Raw genomic sequence first — 24,132 nt, 5'->3', positions numbered from 1 at the left:
AGTACCGGAATTATCTGGACGTGTGAGACTGGCCTTAAAAAGGTTCTGAAAAGGGAATTAAAAAAAGCCATAGCACGAATAAGGTTCTGTTCCCAAATGAGTTTTTGGTGTTTTTGACGTTGCAGATTTTCTGCACCATTTCTGCAAACACTAAATAAAATAGGTAACTTGTATTTTGTTTAAAATATGCAGTGTAAAAAACTCTCCAAAAAATCATCGTCAAACATAGCCTAAGGCTTGAATGAATCAACGTTAGAGAAAACGTTATTTTTATAATCATTAGCTTTGACTTGTAAGACTATGTGCACGCGTTGCGGATTCGTGTGCCGATTTTTCCACGCAGATTCTGAAAAATCCGCAGGTAAAGCGTCCTGCGTTTTACCTGCGGGTTACCTGCAGATTTACTGCAGTTTTTGTGTGTTTTCACCTGCGTTTTTACACCTGTGGATTCCTATAATGGAATAGGTGTAAAACACTGCGGAATCCGCACAAAGAATTGACATGCTGCGGAAAATAAACCGTATCGTTTCCGCGTGGTATTTTCCACAGCATGTGCACTGCGGATTTTGTTTTCCATAGGTTTACATTGTACTGTACAACGCATGGAAAACTGCTGTGAATCCGCAGCCAATTCCGCAACGTGTGCACATACCCTAAGGCAGCTGTTGTGGTTTTTCTGCACTAAAGTATATGGGTACAAATGCTATGCAAAAGCCTGAGATTATATGTGATGCATTTTAAAACATGCAAATTTTACTAAAAAATAAAAAATGTTTGTAAATAGGATTTCCTACATTTCCATTAAACCACAGTATTAGGGCTTATCACTCTTCATTGTTTGGTCAGTATTTTGCATTAGTGTTTGTAAGCCAAAATCGGGAGAGGAACTTACAGAGAAAAACTATAATTGAAACATTGACATCTGTTCTGTGTTTTGGAGACTTTCCTGGTTTAGGCATACAAATACTGAAGAAATACTGATACAAAATACTGATGTGAGAATAAAGCCAGAGTGGGATACTGTAGCTATAAAGTACCTTCATGGATCTGCTGTGCTGTGGTGCTTGGAGAATGTGTTGTAGTCAGTGTTTCATTCCAATTGGGAGCTTGTGTTAAATTTTCAGCCACAATATCCTTAGGAGACTTGGTCACCTCTTCACCTAAGTTATCGTGGTCATCATAGCCAGGAGAAAAAGTCACCTCTTCACCTAAGTTATCGTGGTCTTCATAGCCAGGAGACAAAGTCACCTCTTCACCTAAGTTATCGTGGTCTTCATAGCCAGGAGACAAAGTCACCTCTTCACCTAAGTTATTGTTGTCTTCATAGCCAGGAGACAAAGTCACCTCTTCACCTACGTTATCGTGGTCTTCATAGCCAGGAGACAAAGTCACCTCTTCACCTAAATTATCGTGGTCTTCAAAGCCAGGAGACAAAGTCAACTCTTCAACTAAGTTATCGTGGTCTTCATAGCCAGGAGACAAAGTCACCTCTTCACCTAAATTATCGTGGTCTTCATAGCCAGGAGACAAAGTCACCTCTTCAACTAAGTTATCGTGGTCTTCATAGTCTTCATCTGGATGTGAAGACTTAATGATCAGCTGGAATTCCTTGCCTGTGGACATATCAAGCCCATGGTGTTAGGTATTTATTACATGCAATTCTAGACACAAACCTTCGAACGAAGAGACAGACAGACTAAGAAGAAATAGATTAAAATGAAAAAAAAATCATACATCTAGATATATATATATATATAGATTATATATTTGCTATTACAAACACAAAAAGATAAGGTTGACATATTATTGAGAAAAGATTTGCTTCAGAAAAAACCTAAATCGAAAGAATTTGATCGTATTCCTTTCGTAACATCATTTTGCGAGGAAAGTGGCAAAATTTTAGACATCATATGTAAACATTGGGGAATGCTATACAAATGCTCTCCCAAGGTTCTCAAAACTACCGATTTTTTCATATAAGCGTAGCCGTACTATTGCATCAACTCTAGTGAAATCAGATATTGGCTCCTTTAAAAAGCAAGGTCAAACTACACTCACTGGCAGCAATAGGAGAGGCTGTTTTCCATGCTTGTCTTGTATCAATTGTAATTTGATGCTTAAGGGTTCTAATTTTTCTCACCCTACCACTAATGAGGAATATAGGATACAGCATTATTTGACTTGTGACTCAGAGTTTGTTGTGTATTTACTTCAGTGCCCTTGTTCCTTATGGTATGTCGGTGAAACTACATGTGATTTCAAGACGAGAATCAACCAACACCGGCATACCATAAGGAAAAAACGTATGGACTTACCAGTGTCTAAACATTTTGTGGAAAAATCACATACTGAAAAACAGTTGCGTTTTCGTATTATAGATATGATACCTGTCCAAAGGAGAGGGGGGCACCGTGTACGGTTACTAAAGAGGAGGGAATTGGAGTGGATAATGAAACTTAATACTTTAAAACCCTATGGTCTTAATGTGGATTTCAAATTAAATCCAATCATGTAAATGTGATGATGGGTATATTCTCTCTGAAGATGTATACTATTTTTATCTTGTATTGTCCTTTTTGATAAAAGGACTAGTAAACTTATATAGTTTTTTTTCTCTTTCTTTTCAGGTGTTCCATCCTATGAAGCAAGATGTTTCACACTTATTATGATTTTGCACAATGGATGATGGATCTATACTGTTTTTCTTAAGTTTTTCTTATGTTTATTATTTATTATTTTTTATCCTTTTCTCTGATCTCTGCACCTTTTGACATATCGATTTATATGGACTCAAAAGAATAAAGTTAAAATTAGTATGCATTGGAAGCATCCCTGTCTTGGTGGTTGTTTTGAATATGTTTCCCTAGGGATATAGAAGATGTAGCCAAAGATTGGGTCATTTAATGTCACGGTGAAATGGACCAGGGAAATGCGGGGGGTATCCGCCCCCAAAGATCTCTGTGTTCATACTTAGGAATAGGATGCCCCACTTTACTTCAGCTCCAATTTGTTTTATTTTACCAAGGGTAACAGGAAAAAATGGACCCCAAACGTTGTTGTACAATTTGTCCTGAGTACGCCGATACCCCATATGTGGAGGTAAACAACTGTTTGGGCGCATGACAGAGCTCGGAAGCAAAGGAGCGCCATTTGACTTTTCAATGCAAAATTGACTAGAATTGAGATAGGACGCCATGTTGCTTTTGGAGAGCCACTGTCTGATGTGCCTAAACATTGAAACCCCCCACAAGTGACACCATTTTGGAAAGTAGACTGTCATGATCTGTACTTTTTTCCCTGTCCTGTATTTTGTATAATATGTCATGATTAGTGTTGAGCATTCCGATACCGCAAGTATCGGGTATCGGCCGATACTTGCGGTATCGGAATTCCGATACCGAGATCCGATATTTTTGTGATATCGGGTATCGGTATCGGAAGTGTAAAATAAAGAATTAAAATAAAAAATATTGTTATATTCACCTCTCCGGCGGCCCCTGGACATCAGCGGGAGGATCCGGCGTCCGGCACGGCTTCTTTCTTCAAAATGCGCGCCTTCAGGACCTGTGGTATGACGTCCCGGCTTCTGATTGGTCGCGTGCCGCCCATGTGACCGCCACGCGACCAATCAGAAGCCGCGACGTCATTCCTCAGCTAAAGTCCTAGAATGAGCGCCTTTTAGGACCTGAGGAATGACGTCGCGGCTTCTGATTGGTCGCGTGGCGGTCACATGGGCGGCACGCGACCAATCAGAAGCCGGGACGTCATTCCACAGGTCCTGAAGGCGCGCATTTTGAAGAAAGAAGCCGTGCCGGACGCCGGATCCTCCCGCTGATGTCCAGGGGCTGCCGGAGAGGTGAATATAACAATATTTTTTATTTTAATTCTTTATTTTACACTTTAATATGGATCCCAGGGCCTGAAGGAGAGTTTCCTCTCCTTCAGACCCTGGGATCCATGAGGATACATTCCGATACTTGATGTCCCATTGACTTGTATTGGTATCGGATATCGGTATCGGCGATATCCGATATTTTTCGGGTATCGGCCGATACTATCCGATACCGATACTTTCAAGTATCGGACGGTATCGCTCAACACTAGTCATGATGTGATGCGACTTCTCTTTCGTTGTATTTACTGTACATTTTGCAATGTCATAGGGTGTATGTAACTAACCTGTCTCCTTCCCCCAATACTTGCAGCCCTGAGCTATAATGTAATTAAGCTTTGTCCACACCACTAGGGAAGGAATAGCCATTCTTCCTCACAGCAGGTGGCCAGTCAAATGCACATAATGAATAGACTAAGTGGAGCCAACCAGTCTAGAATCTTCTGCTGGACCCAACCATTGAATAGAAGGTGTGACCCCTACCCCCCCTTCGTGGGCGGATCCCAGGAGCTCAGACAATCCATTCTTATTTTGAGATCAGATGTGAGTTGATCCTTGAAGGAGAAGGAGTGGGGATTCTTAGCTGAGGCAAGACCCCACGCCCATCTAGGACTGTGGAAGCGAACAGGGCGAGACTTGAGCTGAGGACATATCTCGTCGTTCGTGAGATTGTTTTGGGATCCATTGGACTAATTGTGGACTATTGCTTTGTTACCTGGCACAAGGATTATCGGGAGGTGCCCCCGAACCTGTTTCATTGGACTAATTGTGGACTCTGTAGATCTACCTGCATGTGTTGTTCCAGCGTTCTTGATAATAAATCTGTTGAATCATCCCTCGGCCTGTTGTCCCTTCTTGCTCTGCCGTACACCCCGTCACATAGACCCCCTAAGGAACTTATTTAGAGGTGTGGTGAGCACTTTGACCCACCAAGTGCTTCACACAAGTTTATAATGCAGAACCGTAAAAATAAAAAATCATTTTTTTTCACAAAAATTATCCTTTCGCCCCCAATTTTTTATTTTCCCAATGGTAAGAGAAGAAATTGGACCACAAAAGTTGTTGTACAATTTGTCCTAAGTACGCTGATACCCCATATGTGGGAGTAAACCACTGTTTGGGCTCATGGGAGAGCTCAGAAGGGAAGGAGCGCCGTTTGACTTTTCAATGTAAAATTTACAGGAATTGAGATGGGACGCCATGTTGCGTTTGGAGAGCCACTGATGTGCCTAAACATTGAAACCCCCCACAAGTGACACCATTTTGGAAAGTAGACCCCCTAAGGAACTTATCTAGAGGTGTGGTGAGCACTTTGACCCACCAAGTGCTTTACAGAAGTTAATAATGCAGAGCCATAAAAATAAAACAAAAATGTTTTCCCACAAAAATTATATTTTAGGCCCCAGTTTTGTATTTTCCCAAGAGTAACAGGAGAAATTGGACCCCAAATGTTGTTGTCCAATTTGTCCTGAGTGCGCTGATACCCCATATGTGGGGGGGGAACCACCGTTTGGGCGCATGGGAGGGCTCGGAAGGGAAGGAGCCCCATTTGGAAAGCAGACTTAGATGGAATGGTCTGCAGGCATTATATTGCGTTTGCAGAGCCCCTAATGTACCTAAACAGTAGAAACCCCCCACAAGTGACCCCATATTGGAAACTAGACCCCCAAAGAAACTTATCTAGATGTGTTGTGAGAACTTTGAGCCCCCAAGTGTTTCACTACAGCTTATAACACAGAGCCGTGAAAATAAAAAAATCTTTTTTTTCCCACAAAAATTTTTTTAGCCCACAGTTTTGTATTTTCCCAAGGGTAACAGGAGAAATTGGACCCCAAAAGTTGTTGTCCAATTTGTCCTGAGTACGCTGATACCCCATATGTTGGGGTAAACTCCTGTTTGGGCACACGGGAGAGCTCGGAAGGGAAGGAGCACTGTTTTACTTTTTCAACGCAGCATTGGCTGGAATTGAGATCGGACGCCATGTCGCGTTTGGAGAGCCCCTGATGTGCCTAAAAAGTGGAACCCCCCCAATTATAACTGAAACCCTAATCCAAACACACCCCTAACCCTAATCCCAACGTTAACCCTAACCACACCTCTAACCCAGACACACCCCTAACCCTAATCCCAACTCTATTCCCAACCGTAAATGTAATCCAAACCCTAACCCTAACTTTAGCCCCAACCCTAACTGTAGCCTTAACCCTAGTCCCAACCCTAACCCTAGCCCTAGCCTTAACCCTAATCCTAACCCTAGCCCTAACCCTAGCCCTAACTCTAGCCCTAACCCTAGCCCTAACCCTAATTCTAGCCCTAACCCTAGCCCTAACCCTAACCCTAGCCCAAACCCTAATGGGAAAATTGAAATAAATACATTTTTTAAATTTTTTAATTTTTCCCTAACTAAGGGGGTGATGAACGGGGGTTTGATTTACTTTTATAGCGGGTTTTTTTAGTGGATTTTTATGATTGGCAGCCGTCACACACTGAAAGATGCTTTTTATTGCAAAAAATATTTTTTGCGTTACCACATTTTGAGAGCTATAATTTTTCCACATTTGAGTCCACAGAGTCATGTGAGGTCTTGTTTTTTGCGGGACGAGTTGATGTTTTTATTGGTAACATTTTCGGGCACATGACATTTTTTGATCGCTTTTTATTCCGGTTTTTGTGAGGTAGAATGACCAAAAACCAGCTATTCATGAATTTCTTTTGGGGGAGGCGTTTATACCATTCCGCGTTTGGTAAAATGGATAGAGCAGTTTTATTCTTCGGGTCAGTACGATTACAGAGATATCTCAGTTATATCTTTTTTTATGTTTTGGCGCTTTTATACGATAAAAACTATTTTATAGAAAAAATAATTATTTTTGCATCGCTTTATTCTGAGGACTATAACTTTTTTATTTTTTTGCTGATGATGCTGTATGGTGGCTCATTTTTTGTGCGACAAGATGCCGCTTTCAGCGGTACCATGGTTATTTATATCTGTCTTTTTGATCGCGTGTTATTCCACTTTTTGTTCGGCGGTATGATAATAAAGGGTTGTTTTTTGCCTCGTTTTTTTTTTCCTTACGGTGTTTACTGAAGGGGTTAACTAGTGGGACAGTTTTATAGGTTGGGTCGTTACGGACGCGGCGATACTAAATATGTGTACTTTTATTGTTTGTTTTTTTATTTAGATAAAGAAATGTATTTATGGGAATAATATATATATATTTTTTTCATTATTTAGGAATTTTTATTTTTATTTTTTTTACACATGTGGAAATTTCTTTTTTAACTTTTTTACTTTTTCCCGGGAGGGAGGGGGGGACATTACAGATAGCTGATCTGACAGTTTGCACAGCACTCTGTCAGATCAGCGATCTGACTTAGAGCAGTGCAGGCTTACCAAGCGCCTGCTCTGAGCAGGCACTTGTTAAGCCACCTCCTTCCCTGCAGGACCCGGATGCCGCGGCCATCTTGGATCCGGGCCTGCTACAGGGAGGGAGGTAAGGAGACCCTCGCAGCAACGCGATCATATCGCGTTGCTGCGGGGGTCTCAGGGAAGCCCGCAGAGAGCCCCCTCCCTGCGTGATGCTTCCCTATACCGCCGGCACACCGCGATCATGTTTGATCACGGTGTGCCGGGGGTTAATGTGCCAGGGGCGGTCCGTGACCGCTCCTGGCACATAGCGCTGGATGTCAGCTGCGATAGGCAGCTGACACCCGGCCGCGATCGGCCGCGCTCATGGGGGGATCGCACTGGATGTACTATTCCGTCCTTGGGAAGTAAGGCCCACCCCACATGGACGGAATAGTACGTCCAATGACAGAAAGGAGTTAAATTCGGCGGCACGTCAAATGTTTTCCCCTATTAAGAACACTATATATACATATACGATCATTTATGGGGTGTTTCACTTTGAATTTTATTTGTAAAAAAATGTCCGCTTCCTAATAAAGTTCAGAGGTGCAGAGTTCGGGGGGATGTGATCGCAACATTGATAAAGATTTATATAGAGTATTATCCTTTGGAGGTCCGCCATCCATTTGGGTAAAATTTCCCTTAACCAATATGGCGCTGCGATCCTCCAGCGACTCTGCGCAGCTGCGGTGCTAAGCATTGTGGATCTCTGACCTAGACGTCACTGACATGTCCAGTGGGCGCAGGAGGACGCTGGGGATCGTGGCGTGCAAGACTAAAACTTATGAGTAAGTGTGGTCTAATTGCGATCTTTGGGACAGGGACACCTGATTTTCTTTTAATATTAATTAACTATTTAGTCATTTTTTAATCACTACCACGCAGTATGTAATGTACAATACCCATTAATATCAAGGCTTAAGGGGTAAAATAATCTGCACAGATACACCTTTGTACTGATAGTCAATGTATGTATTATGTATTATTTTTTATAATATTGCACTTAATGAATTCTCTAATGAGATATGTATGTGTTTCACATAAAATGCTGTCTCACTCTTGTATTCACTGCTTGAGAAAGGATAAAACATCCGAAACGTTGCCACGCCGCTCAGGCATTAAAGTCGACTTTTTCCAATTCTTTTGCGCTGCTTTCCTTTTTTTGAATCTACTATTCGTGACCATTGGATTGCTGGTCAGAAGAGCTCTGCATGTTTTGTAAGGTAGTATTTGATGCTGTTCCAATTTTTTATATATACCGTATATACAAGAAAATATATGTAATGTGGAAACTAAATAAAAGAAGTAAAATAAGAAAAGCATTGTTAGATGGAGTTGTGAAGTATGCATATCGCCATGTCGGGTATACCTATAGTTTCAAATTCCTTGGGTTACTTTTTAAGAAAGCAATCTGTCATGTAATATACAAATTAGATGTTCAGGACACCGCGGGTGTTCAGGAGCACCATAATGTTAAATGTTATGTTTAACAAAAAATAACTGATATCCTATGTTTTGGTGTAAATGTTAAAGTTTTTTTAATAGTGATTAATGATGCAGTCGCAGGGACTTGAACATATATTTCAAGCACGCCAAAGTCACTCAGTTAGCACCCGAGCATGCTCAGATAACACCTTATCCAAGCATGTGCGTTCATCAATAATAGTGATTCTTCGTTGATTCTAAATTGTATTCATAGCGTGATAGCTGCTGATATGTAGATAGCTTTAGACATCACTGTTGATACTCAAGTTAATGAACCTCATTTCCACACTGATTAAGGCAGAGAGATAAGTAATTTTGCCTAGGAACAGTAGGAGACCTCAGTTATTTCCAGAGGTTAAAATTATCATTTAAAATCTTACTGTGACACAGTACAGAGATGTAGATATCCATACAAATACAAACGTAGTGAAATTCTGTTTTTCTACATGATGTATTTATAACTCTGTTCACACATAATATTAAATTACAAGTTTTCATTTGTTTCAGTGACATAAGTTGGATTTTTACATTTTCTGCTCACAAGTCTATGATATCGGTGAATGGACTTTGATGCATATGAAAAAGTCAAAAACTATTTCTGCTTGTATATTGTACTGGGGATATATCTGTCCATTTAGTACTAGTGATGAGCGAGCACTAAAATGCTCGGGAGCTCGGTACTCGAATCGAGCAGGTGGGACACTCGTACGGGCTCGATTCAAGCTCCGAGTACAATGGAAGTCAATGGGAAGCTCAAGTATTTTTCTGGAAGACTCCGTATATGTAATCCGTCTGGCATCCGTACTGCGAGATTTTCTCACACGCTTGCAATACCGACATACAATGGATCCATGGGCTCAAATAATCGTAAAAACATATATGCTGTCTATATATTTATATATATATATGTCAGTGAGACACATATATATATATATCTATATATATATATATAGATATATATATATATATATTAATATATCATACAGTGCTAGATAGCAGAAAAGCCGGTAAAAATATATTTATATTTCATATAGCGCTAGATAGCAGAAAAGTCGGTAATTCAATTGCCGGCTTTTCCTATCTCCTTCTGAAACCTGACATGATATGTGACATGGTTTACATACAGTAAACCATCTCATATCCATTCTTTTATTACATATTTCTCTTTAGTAATGGAAGAAGTGTCTGTATGTTAAATTTGGTGGCTGTAGCTATTAAAATAAAGGGTTAAATTGCGGAAAAAAATGGCATGGGCTCCCGCACAATTTTGTTATGGACCTGATGGTTAGGAGCACCCGGAAAGACCTGATAGTTAAACTCACACAGGACAAGCTCTGGGAAGTGGGAGCTCTGCTGACCGCAACCCCTAATCCTATCACACAACTAGAAATAGCCGTGGAGCGTACCTAACACTGCCTAGACGCCTCTTCACAGCCTAAGAGCTAACTAGCTCTAGAGATAGAAAATAAAGCCTACCTTGCCTCAGAGAAATTCCCTAAAGGAAAAGGCAGCCCCCCACATATATTGACTGTGAGTAAAGATGAAAGTCACAAACACAGAAATGAAACAGGTTTCAGCAAAGGGAGGCCAGACTTACTAAACAGACTGAGGATAGGAAAGGTATCTTTGCGGTCAGCACAAAAAACTACAAAAAGACAACGCAGAGTGTGCAAAAAGACCTCCGCACCGACTCACGGTGCGGAGGTGCCACTCTGCATCCCAGAGCTTCCAGCTAGCAAGGCAAAATCATGATAACTAGCTGGACAAGGAAACAATGAACAAATAATTAACTAGCAGGGACTTAGCTTCTGCTGGAATAGACAGGTCACCAGAGAGATCCAAGAGCGAACTGAACCAGTACAAGAACATTGACAGCTGGCATGGAGTAACGATCAGAGTGGAGTTAAATAGAGCAGCCAGCCTAAGAATAAACTAGGTCACCTGTGAGAGGAACCTCAGAACCAGCAGCTCCACTCACAGCCACCAGAGGGAGTCCATGGACAGAACTCGCCGAAATACCATTCATGACCACAGGAGGGAGTTCGATAACAGAATTCACAACAGTACCCCCCCTTGAGGAGGGGTCACTGAACCCTCACCAGAACCCCCAGGCCGATCAGGACGAGCCAAATGAAAGGCACGAACCAGATCGGCAGCATGAACATCAGAGGCAACAACCCAGGAATTATCTTCCTGACCATAACCCTTCCACTTGACCAGGTACTGGGAGTTTCCGTCTCGAAATACGAGAATCTAAAATCTTCACCACATACTCCAACTCCCCCTCGACCAATACCGGGGCAGGAGGATCAACGGAGGGAACCATAGGCGCCACGTATCTCCGCAATAACGACCTATGGAACACATTATGGATGGCAAAAGAACATAGTTAGTAAGGCCGAAAAAAGACATTTGTCCATCCAGTTCAGCCTATATTCCATCATAATAAATACCCAGATCTACGTCCTTCTACAGAACCTAATAATTGTATGATACAATATTGTTCTGCTCCAGGAAGACATCCAGGCCTCTCTTGAACCCCTCGACTGAGTTCGCCATCACCACCTCCTCAGGCAAGCAATTCCAGATTCTCACTGCCCTAACAGTAAAGAATCCTCTTCTATGTTGGTGGAAAAACCTTCTCTCCTCCAGACGCAAAGAATGCCCCCTTGTGCCCGTCACCTTCCTTGGTATAAACAGTTCCTCAGCGAGATATTTGTATTGTCCCCTTATATACTTATACATGGTTATTAGATCGCCCCTCAGTCGTCTTTTTTCTAGACTAAATAATCCTAATTTCGCTAATCTATCTAGGTATTGTAGTTCTCCCATCCCCTTTATTAATTTTGTTGCCCTCCTTTGTACTCTCTCTAGTTCCATTATATCCTTCCTGAGCACCGGTGCCCAAAACTGGACACAGTACTCCATGTGCGGTCTAACTAGGGATTTGTACAGAGGCAGTATAATGCTCTCATCATGTGTATCCAGACCTCTTTTAATGCACCCCATGATCCTGTTTGCCTTGGCAGCTGCTGCCTGGCACTGGCTGCTCCAGGTAAGTTTATCATTAACTAGGATCCCCAAGTCCTTCTCCCTGTCAGATTTACCCAGTGGTTTCCCGTTCAGTGTGTAATGGTGATATTGATTCCCTCTTCCCATGTGTATAACCTTACATTTATCATTGTTAAACCTCATCTGCCACCTTTCAGCCCAAGTTTCCAACTTATCCAGATCCATCTGTAGCAGAATACTATCTTCTCTTGTATTAACTGCTTTACATAGTTTTGTATCATCTGCAAATATCGATATTTTACTGTGTAAACCTTCTACCAGATCATTAATGAATATGTTGAAGAGAACAGGTCCCAATACTGACCCCTGCGGTACCCCACTGGTCACAGCGACCCAGTTAGAGACTATACCATTTATAACCACCCTCTGCTTTCTATCACTAAGCCAGTTACTAACCCATTTACACACATTTTCCCCCAGACCAAGCATTCTCATTTTGTGTACCAACCTCTTGTGCGGCACGGTATCAAACGCTTTGGAAAAATCGAGATATACCACGTCCAATGACTCACCGTGGTCCAGTCTATAGCTTACCTCTTCATAAAAACTGATTAGATTGGTTTGACAGGAGCGATTTCTCATAAACCCATGCTGATATGGAGTTAAACAGTTATTCTCATTGAGATAATCCAGAATAACATCCCTCAGAAACCCTTCAAATATTTTACCAACAATAGAGGTTAGACTTACTGGCCTATAATTTCCAGGTTCACTTTTAGAGCCCTTTTTGAATATTGGCACCACATTTGCTATGCGCCAGTCCTGCGGAACAGACCCTGTCGCTATAGAGTCACTAAAAATAAGAAATAATGGTTTATCTATTACATTACTTAGTTCTCTTAGTACTCGTGGGTGTATGCCATCCGGACCCGGAGATTTATCTATTTTAATCTTATTTAGCCGGTTTCGCACCTCTTCTTGGGTTAGATTGGTGACCCTTAATATAGGGTTTTCATTGTTTCTTGGGATTTCACCTAGCATTTCATTTTCCACCGTGAATACCGTGGAGAAGAAGGTGTTTAATATGTTAGCTTTTTCCTCGTCATCTACAACCATTCTTTCCTCACTATTTTTTAAGGGGCCTACATTTTCAGTTTTTATTCTTTTACTATTGATATAGTTGAAGAACAGTTTGGGATTAGTTTTACTCTCCTTAGCAATGTGCTTCTCTGTTTCCTTTTTGGCAGCTTTAATTAGTTTTTTAGATAAAGTATTTTTCTCCCTATAGTTTTTTAGAGCTTCAATGGTGCCATCCTGCTTTAGTAGTGCAAATGCTTTCTTTTTACTGTTAATTGCCTGTCTTACTTCTTTGTTTAGCCACATTGGGTTTTTCCTATTTCTAGTCCTTTTATTCCCACAAGGTATAAACCGCTTACACTGCCTATTTAGGATGTTCTTAAACATTTCCCATTTATTATCTGTATTCTCATTTCTGAGGATATTGTCCCAGTCTACCAGATTAAGGGCATCTCTAAGCTGTTCAAACTTTGCCTTCCTAAAGTTCAATGTTTTTGTGACTCCCTGACAAGTCCCCCTAGTGAAAGACAGGTGAAACTGCACAATATTGTGGTCGCTATTTCCTAAATGCCCAACCACCTGCAGATTTGTTATTCTGTCAGGTCTATTAGATAGTATTAGGTCTAAAAGTGCTGCTCCTCTGGTTGGATTCTGCACCAATTGTGAAAGATAATTTTTCTTGGTTATTAGCAGAAACCTGTTGCCTTTATGGGTTTCACAGGTTTCTGTTTCCCAGTTAATATCCGGGTAGTTAAAGTCCCCCATAACCAGGACCTCATTATGGGTTGCAGCTTCATCTATCTGCTTTAGAAGTAGACTTTCCATGCTTTCTGTTATATTTGGGGGTTTGTAACAGACCCCAATGAGAATTTTGTTACCATTTTTCCCTCCATGAATTTCAACCCATATGGACTCGACATCCTCATTCCCTTCGCTAATATCCTCCCTTAAAGTGGACTTTAGACAAGACTTTACATAGAGACAAACCCCTCCTCCTCTCCGATTTTTACGATCCTTTCTAAACAGACTGTAACCCTGTAAGTTAACTGCCCAGTCATAGCTTTCATCTAACCATGTCTCGGTTATTCCCACTATGTCAAAGTTACCTGTAGATATTTCTGCTTCTAGTTCTTCCATCTTGTTTGTCAGGCTTCTGGCGTTTGCGAGCATGCAGTTTAGAGGATTTTGTTTTGTTCCAATCTCCTCACTGTGGATTGTTTTAGAAATGTTCTTACCTCCCTTCTGAGTATGTTTTCCTGGGTCGTCTTTGTTCGAGTCTAATGTTTTTCTTCCCGTCCCCTCTTCTTCTAGTTTAACGCCCTCCTGATGAGTGTAGCGAGTCTTCTGGCGAATGTGTGTTTCCCAGGTTTGTTGAGGTGTAGTCCGTCTCTGGCGAGGAGTCCATCATACCAGTAATTCACACTGTGGTCCAGGAATCCAAATCCTTGTTGTCTGCACCATCGTCTTAGCCAGTTGTTTGCATCAAGGATCCTGTCCCATCTCCTGGTGCCATGCCCGTCTACTGGAAGGATAGAAGAAAAAACTACCTGTGCATCCAGTTCCTTTACTTTCTTCCCCAACTCTTCAAAGTCCTTGCAGATTGTCGGTAGGTCCTTCCTTGCCGTGTCATTGGTGCCAACATGTATCAGAAGAAATGGGTGGACGTCCTTGGAGCTGAAGAGCTTTGGTATCCTATCGGTCACATCCTTGATCATCGCACCTGGAAGGCAGCATACTTCTCTTGCAGTTATGTCCGGTCTGCAGATGGCTGCTTCGGTGCCTCTCAGTAGTGAGTCTCCCACCACCACCACTCTTCGTTGCTTCTTGGCTGTACTTTTTGCTGTCACTTGTTGCTGTGTGCCCTTTTCTTTTTTGCTTGCTGGTATTGCTTCATTCTTAGGTGTGCCATCTTCATCCTCTACAAAGATTTGATATCGGTTCTTCAGTTGTGTGGTTGGTGATTTCTCCATGGTCTTCTTGCTTCTTTTGGTCACATGCTTCCACTCATCTGCTTTTGGAGGTTCTCTGACACTTTTTGCACCTTCTGTGACCAGTAGAGATGCTTCTGTTCTGTCTAGAAAGTCTTCATTCTCTTTGATGAGTTTCAAAGTTGCTATTCTTTCTTCCAGACCCCGCACCTTTTCTTCTAAAAGGGCCACTAGTCTACACTTCTGACAGGTGAAATTGGATTCTTCTTCTGGTCGATCTGTGAACATGTAGCACATGCTGCAGCTCACCATGTAGGTTGTCACATCTGCCATGTTGCTCCTAGATCCTGCTGACTTGCTGTGTGTTTTCCTTCTTGTGTAATCTTCTCAGCCAAGCTTTCTTGCAATAATATCCTACAGGCAAAAATTCCGGCGCGCGGTTTGGTGATGCTTTCGAAGCAGCTGGTCCCGGCTGTACCCAACGATCTTCTAGCTTAGGGAGACTTCGCTTCTCCCAGAAGGCACCTGGAATATGCAAATTAGCCTCCTGAAGCTTGAATCCCTGGTTTGGTGATGCTTTCTAAGCAGCTGGTCCCGGCTGTACCCAACGATCTTCTAGCTTAGGGAGACTTCCTGGAAGGGCCAGGGAGGGCTTAGGGAAGCTGGAAGGGCCAAACGAAATGACACAGGATTGAGAACTTCAGAAATCTTATACGGACCAATGAAACGAGGCTTAAACTTAGGAGAGGAAACCTTCATAGGAACATAACGAGACGACAACCAAACCAGATCCCCAACACGAAGTCGGGGACCAACACAGTGCCGGCGGTTAGCGAAACGTTGAGCCTTCTCCTGGGACAATGTCAAATTGTCCACCACATGAGTCCAAATATACAATCATGAATCTATCCAGGTACTTTCGGAAGATGTCATGCATAAAGGACTGAAACACAGATGGAGCATTAGAAAGCCCGAATGGCATAACCAGGTACTCAAAATGGCCCTCGGGCGTATTAAATGCTGTTTTCCATTCATCGCCCTGTTTAATTCGCACAAGATTATACGCCCCTCGAAGATCTATCTTGGTGAACCAACTAGCCCCCTTAATCCGAGCAAACAAATCAGACAGCAGCGGCAAAGGGTACTGAAATTTGACTGTGATCTTATTAAGAAGGCGGTAATCAATACAAGGTCTCAAAGAACCATCCTTCTTGGCCACAAAAAAGAACCCTGCTCCCAACGGTGATGACGACGGGCGAATATGACCTTTCTCCAAGGATTCCTTTATATAACTCCGCATAGCGGCATGCTCTGGCACAGATAAATTAAACAGTCGGCCCTTAGGAAACTTACTACCAGGAATAAAATTAATAGCATAATCGCAATCCCTATGAGGAGGTAGGGCACTGGATTTGGGCTCATCAAAAACATCCCGGTAATCTGACAAAACCTCAGGGACTTCAGAAGGAGTGGAAGACGAAATTGACAGCAATGGAACATCACCATGTACCCCCTGACAACCCCAGCCGGAGACAGACATAGATTTCCAATCCAATACTGGATTATGGACCTGTAGCCATGGCAACCCCAAAACGACCACATCATGCAGATTATGCAACACCAAAAAGCGAATATCCTCCTGATGTGCAGGAGCCATGCACATGGTCAATTGAGTCCAATACTGAGGCTTATTCTTGGCCAAAGGCATAGCATCAATTCCTCTCAATGGAATAGGATACTGCAAGGGCTCCAGGAAAAAACCACAGCGCCTGGCAATCTCCAAGTCCATCAAATTCAGGGCAGCGCCTGAATCCACAAATGCCATAACAGAATAGGACGACAAAGAGCAAATCAGAGTAACGGACAAAAGAAATTTAGACTGTACCGTACCAATGGTGGCAGATCTAGCGAACCGCTTAGTGCGCTTAGGACAATTGGAGATAGCATGAGTGGAATCACCACAGTAAAAATACAGCCCATTCCGACGTCTGTGTTCTTGCCGTTCAGCTCTGGTCAAAGTCCTATCACATTGCATAGGCTCAGGCCTATGCTCAGAGAATACCGCCAAATGGTGCACAGCTTTGCGCTCACGCAAGCGCCGATCGATCTGAATGGCCAAGGACATAGACTCATTCAGACCAGCAGGCGTGGGAAATCCCACCATGACATCCTTAAGGGCTTCAGAAAGACCCTTTCTGAAAATTGCCGCCAGGGCACACTCATTCCACTGAATAAGCACAGACCACTTTATAAACTTCTGACAATACACCTCCGCTTCATCCTGACCCTGACACAAAGCCAACAAGATTTTCTCTGCCTGATCCACTGAATTTGGTTCATCATAAAGCAATCCAAGCGCCAGAAAAAACGCATCTACATCACGCAATATGCAGGATCTCCTGGCGCAAGGGAAAATGCTCAGTCTTGAGGGTCACCACGCAACAAAGAAATAATGATTTTTACTTGTTGAACGGGGTCACCAGAGGAGCGGGGTTTCAAAGCTAGAAACAGTTTACAATTATTTTTGAAATTCAGGAACTTAGATCTATCCCCAGAAAACAAATCAGGAATTGGAATTCTAGGCTCTAACATCGGATTCTGAACCACAAAATCTTGAATGTTTTGTACCCTTGCAGTGAGATGATCCACACAAGAGGACAGACCTTGAATGTCCATATCTACACCTGTGTCCTGAACCACCCAGAGGTTAAGGGGAAAAGAAAGACAAAACACACTGCAGAGAAAAAAAAATGGTCTCAGAACTTCTCTTATCCCTCTATTGAGATGCATTAATACTTTGGGCCAGCTGTACTGTTATGGACCTGGTGGTTAGGAGCACCCGGAAAGACCTGATAGTTAAACTCACACAGGACAAGCTCTGGGAAGTGGGAGCTCTGCTGACCGCAACCCCTAATCCTATCACACAACTAGAAATAGCCGTGGAGCGTACCTAACACTGCCTAGACGCCTCTTCACAGCCTAAGAGCTAACTAGCCCTAGAGATAGAAAATAAAGCCTACCTTGCCTCAGAGAAATTCCCCAAAGGAAAAGGCAGCCCCCCACATATATTGACTGTGAGTAAAGATGAAAGTCACAAACACAGAAATGAAACAGGTTTCAGCAAAGGGAGGCCAGACTTACTAAACAGACTGAGGATAGGAAAGGTATCTTTGCGGTCAGCACAAAAAACTACAAAAAGACCACGCAGAGTGTGCAAAAAGACCTCCGCACCGACTCACGGTGCGGAGGTGCCACTCTGCATCCCAGAGCTTCCAGCTAGCAAGGCAAAATCATGATAACTAGCTGGACAAGGAAACAATGAACAAATAATTAACTAGCAGGGACTTAGCTTCTGCTGGAATAGACAGGTCACCAGAGAGATCCAAGAGCGAACTGAACCAGTACAAGAACATTGACAGCTGACATGGAGTAACAATCAGAGTGGAGTTAAATAGAGCAGCCAGCCTAAGAATAAACTAGGTCACCTGTGGAAGGAACCTCAGAACCAGCAGCTCCACTCACAGCCACCAGAGGGAGTCCATGGACAGAACTCGCCGAAGTACCATTCATGACCACAGGAGGGAGTTCGATAACAGAATTCACAACACAATTTTCTCTGCCAGAGTGGTAAAGCCAGTGACTGAGGGCAGATATTAATAGCCTGGAAAGGGTCCATGGTTATTGGCCTCCCCTGGGTAAAAACATCTGCCCCAGCCACCCCAGAAAAGGCACATCTGTAAGATGCGCCTATTCTGGCACTTAGCCTCTCTCTTCCCACTCCACTGTAGCGGTGGGATATGGGGTAATGAAGGGTTAATGTCTCCTTGCTATTTTAAGGTGACATTAAGCCAGATTAATAATGGAGAGGCGTCAATTATGACACCTATCCATTATTAATCCATTAGTATGAAATGGTTAAAAAAACCTGAAACAAATGTAAACTCAAGCCTGGGAACTTTTCAAAATATTTTCCCACGCTCGAGTTCATATGAGTTCATCCAGCAGAGAGCGCATCACCGTGACTCGAGGTAACTACAGTAGATTCCCCTGCATTCCATTCATTCACCAAGTTTTACAGTCTGGAGCACAGCTGCATTACCAGAGCTCCTGGGTGTAAAATGATTTAACCCCTTCAGACGGATTTACAGCGTGGGACAAGACTGTAACGACGGAAGGTATGGAATATTGTTGTTTGTTTTGTTTAACTTTGTTTCAGGTGACAAAGTTCTTCAGGGGGATTAAGAGTATAATAAAATATTAAAACACCATGTGTCTTTATTTCATTAAAATACTTTTTAATAATGTGTGTGTTTTATTAACCATTTCATACTATTGGATTAATAATGGATAGGTGTCATAATTGACGCCTCTCCATTATTAACCTGGCTTAATGTCACCTTACAATAGCAAGGAGAAATTAACCCTTCATTACCCCATATCCCACCACTACACGGGAGTGAGAATTGAAAGGCTAAGTGCCAGAATAGGCGCATCTTCCAGATGTGCCTTTTCTGGGGTGGCTGGGGGCAGATGTTTTTAGCCGGGGAGGGGGGCTAATAACCTTGGTCCCTCTCTAGGCTATTAATATCTGCCCTCAGTCACTGGCTTTCCCACTCTGGCGGAGAAAATTGCGCGGGAGCCCACGCCAATTTTTTGTCCAGGATTTAACCCTTTAATTTAATAGCTAGAGACACCAAATTTGACACACAGACACTTCTTACATTATTAAAGAGGAATATGTAATAAAAGAAGGGATATGAGATGGTTTACTGTATATAAACCATGTCTCATATCCTGTCGGGTTTGTGAAGGAGATAGGAAAAGCCAGCAATTGAATTACCGGCTTTTCTGCTATCTAGCGCTGTATGAAATATATATATATATATATAGATATATATATAGATATATCTATATATATAATTGTCTAAGAGTTTTTCCGTCTGTCTGTCTGTCTGTCTTTCTGTCTGTCTGTCTTTCTGTCTGTCTGTCTTGGAAATCCCACGCCTCTGATTGATCGCCAATCAGCGATGGGCACAGCGACGATGATGTCATAAAGGACGTAGACATCCCGTGTCTGATTGGTCGAGGCTGCCAGACCTCGACCAATCAGCAACGGGCACAGTGACGATGATGTCATAAAGGACGTAGAAATCCCACGTTTCTGATTCAGCGACGGGCACAGTATCGACGTAGATGTCATAATGGTTGCCATGGCGACGATGATGTCATAAAGGTTGCCTCGACCAATCAGCGACGGGCACAGTCTGCCGCGAATTCTGGAATCATCATTGTCCATATACTACGGGGACATGCATATTCTAGAATACCCGATGCGTTAGAATCGGGCCACAATCTAGTATATATATATATATAATTGCCTAAGGGTTTTTCCGTCTGTCTGTCTGTCTGTCTTTCTGTCTCTCTGTCCTGGAAATCCCGCGTCTCTGATTGGTCGAGGCCATCGTCACCATGGCAACCATTATGACATCATCATCACCATGGCAACCGTTATGACATCATCATCGCCATGGCAACCATTATGACATCATCAGCACCATGGCAACCATTGTGAGATCATCATCGCCATGACAACCATTATGACATCATCATCGCCATGGCAACCATTATGACGCAATCATCAAATGCAACCATTATGACATCGTCGCCATGGCAACCTATTATGACACCATCGCCATGGCAACCATTATGACATCATCACCATGGCAACCAATATGACATCATCATCACCATGGCAACCATTATGACATCATCATCACCATGGCAACCATTATGACATCATCATCACCATGGCAATCTTTATGACATCATCACCATGGCAACCATTATGACATCATCATCGCCATGGCAACCATTATGACATCATCACAATTGCAACATAATGACATCATCGCCATGGCAACCATTATGACATCATTGCCATCGCAACCATTATGACATCATCATCACTATGGCAACCATTATGACATCATTATCACCATGGCAACCATTATGCCATCATCATCACCATGGCAACCTTTATGACATCATCATCACCATGGCAACCATTATAACATCATCGCCATGGCAACCATTATGACATTATCGACATGGCAACCATTATGACATAACTGTCACCATTGCAACCTATTATGACATCATCAACGCCATGGCAACCATTATGACATCATCATCACCATGGCAACCATTATGATATCATCATCACCATGGCAACCTATTATGACATCTTCATCGCCATGGCAACCTTTATGACATAACCGCTACCATTGCAACCGTCAAGATGGCAACTATTATGACATCATCGCCATGGCAACAACTTTGACATCATCATCGCCATGGCAACAACTATGACATCATCATCGCCATGGCAACCTATTATGACACCATCGCCTGTCGGCCTCGACCAATCAGCAACGGGCACAGCGACGATGATGTCATAAAGGACGTAGAAATCCCACGTTTCTGATTCAGCGACGGGCACAGTATTGACGTAGATGTCATAATGGTTGCCATGGCGACGATGATGTCAAAAAGGTTGCCTCGACCAATCAGCGACGGGCACAATCTGCCGCGAACTCTGGAATCATCATTGTCCATATACTACGGCACATGCATATTCTAGAATACCCGATGCATTAGAATCGGGCCACAATCTAGTATATATATATATATAGACTGTATATATGTTTTAACAAATATTTGAGCCCATGGATCCATTGTATGTCCGTTTTGCAAGCCGGCGAGAAAATCTCGCAGTACGGATGCCATACGGATTACATATGGAGGATGACATGCGCAAAATACGCAGCCACACCCTGCCTACGGATGACATACGGATCACTATTTTAGTAACAATTCTGCATATTACGGCCATAAAAAACGGACCGTAGTTACTTACGCTTAGTGTGACGCCGGCCTAACTCTCTTCAGAGAAGCTGGGTCTCACTGAGCTCACCGAGAACCAGTGACGATGATGAGCGTTGATGTCGCTACTTGGCGCCTGTTAATAGCGGTCACTTTACTGCTATCCACAATCGCTGGAGCCAGATTTAGGGAATGTGGACTACATCAGAGCTTTGAAGCAACATGTTGAGTAATAAATTGGTGAACGAGGAACTGCTCTCTTGTCTTTATTTCTGTCTTTTTATGTTTTTCAGGTATCCATTTATGGACTAGTTCGGATTCGTATTACGGTAGACCTGCATGTTTTTTTTCTCCAATAAATTGGTGAATGAGGGATGGTGGATTTACGCGTGAATCCTGCACCTCAGCTCACTTGTCTTTTGCCACGTGCATTTTTGCCATGTTTTTTGACACATGCATTTTTGTCTCTCTTTGGCATGATATTAGATGCACAAAGATATAGACAGATATTGTAAATAGAGCTGAGCTCTACAATTATTGTGCTAGAATGCTGCATATGTTTTCAAAAATCAAACTTGCACAAAAATCAGTGACTTTTTGCGCTCCTTATGCCACCCCGACATGTTTAAAAAAAAATAGGTGCAACTTAGAAATAGCAGGGACGCTTGAAGCCAAATGGATTACCTATATGGGTATGTATCCACTGTCAGTATACACTGCGAGTTTGATGCTGAGTACAGCCGCAATGTCAACCCCGCAGCGACCAGATGTTACAGCAAGAAATCCCATCTCCACTATGCGTTAAAAGACGCCCGTGGCTCCCTGCGTAAACGGACATACAGCACGTCTTTCCAGACCACAGCATGTCTACTTATGCTGCGGATAGTTAAGTAAATAAGGCAGCACACTGCAGCGCTAAAACATGCAAACTTGAAAACACGAAATTTGAACTGCATTACTGCACTAGAAATATGAAAAATGAGAGCTTTTAGCGCATAAAAATGGCCAATTTTATGTGTAAATGGTAGCCTCTTTACGGCATCTCTCTTATACCAGGTCCTACGCTTGCCTTCCTCGCTGAGAATAAACATCTCCATCTGAATGGGTGCATGTGAAACCTCATCTTAGACTAAAATTCTCTCTCTCTGTGGAGGGGTATTGGACCTGCTGTAATTAAAACACCTGAAGCTAGGGGGCGGAGTGCACGATCAGAAGGCTAGAGAATACATTTCAAAAACCTGACCTGCACATCCAAACATAGACACAGTGTGAACAGGTGCTGAACCTAGAGTCGCCAACTCGCATATAGTTAAGTAAATAAGGCAGCACACTGCAGCGCTAAAACATGCAAACTTGAAAACACGAAATTTGAACTGCATTACTGCACTAGAAATATGAAAAATTAGAGCTTTTAGCGCATAAAAATGGCCAATTTTATGTGTACCTGGTAGCCTCTTTACGGCATCTCTCTTATACCAGGTCCTACGCTTGCCTTCCTCGCTGAGAATAAACGTCTCCATCTGAATGGGTGCATGTGAAACCTCATCTTAGACTAAAATTCTCTCTCTCTGTGGAGGGGTATTGGACCTGCTGTAATTAAAACACCTGAAGCTAGCGGGCGGAGTGCACGATCAGAAGGCTAGAGAATACATTTCAAAAACCTGACCTGCACATCCAAACATAGACACAGTGTGAACAGGTGCTGAACCTAGAGTCGCCAACTCGCATATAGTTAAGTAAATAAGGCAGCACACTGCAGCGCTAAAACATGCAAACTTGAAAATACGAAATTTGAACTGCATTACTGCACTAGAAATATGAAAAATGAGAGCTTTTAGCGCATAAAAATGGCCAATTTTATGTGTACCTGGTAGCCTCTTTACGGCATCTCTCTTATACCAGGTCCTACGCTTGCCTTCCTCGCTGAGAATAAACGTCTCCATCTGAATGGGTGCATGTGAAACCTCATCGTAGACTAAAATTCTCTCTCTCTGTGGAGGGGTATTGGACCTGCTGTAATTAAAACACCTGAAGTTGGGGGCGGAGTGCACGATCAGAAGGCTAGAGAATACATTTCAAAAACCTGACCTGCACATCCAAACATAGACACAGTGTAAACAGGTGCTGAACCTAGAGTTCAGGTGTTTTAATTACAGCAGGTCATACAGCACTGGCAGCTCTTACATATCAGTTATTCGAGGAGGTGAGGCTGGCATTGCTTACAGCCATGGGCAACAGAGTAGTAAAGCACAGTTGTGACGCTTAGGCCGGCTTCACACTCAGCGTATGAAAATACGGTCCGTATATTACGGCCGTAATACGCTGAAATGTCCCGAAAATAGTGGTCCGTAGCTCCTCCGTAGGCAGGGTATGTCAGCGTTTTTTGCACATGGCATCCTCCGTATGTAATCCGTATGGCATCCGTACTGCGTGGTTCTCTCGCAGGC

At 42.7% G+C, this 24,132-nt stretch overlaps 1 protein-coding gene across 1 annotated transcript in view; it reads right to left on the bottom strand.

Moving 5' to 3' along the window:
- LOC138676256 (collagen alpha-1(VII) chain-like) overlaps positions 1-24,132 on the bottom strand; it is an 831,262-nt gene that overhangs the window by 28,571 nt on the left and 778,559 nt on the right. Inside the window, exon 97 of the mRNA XM_069765365.1 lies at positions 1,038-1,613. Within this exon, the coding sequence (XP_069621466.1) occupies positions 1,038-1,613 (576 nt within the window). The remainder of the gene's footprint in view (positions 1-1,037; positions 1,614-24,132) is intronic.

This window comes from Ranitomeya imitator, chromosome 4, assembly GCF_032444005.1.
Source record: "Ranitomeya imitator isolate aRanImi1 chromosome 4, aRanImi1.pri, whole genome shotgun sequence".
NCBI lineage: Eukaryota > Metazoa > Chordata > Amphibia > Anura > Dendrobatidae > Ranitomeya > Ranitomeya imitator.
The sequence above is the reverse complement of the archived record's forward strand: the minus strand, read 5'-3'. Positions and strand labels throughout refer to the sequence as shown.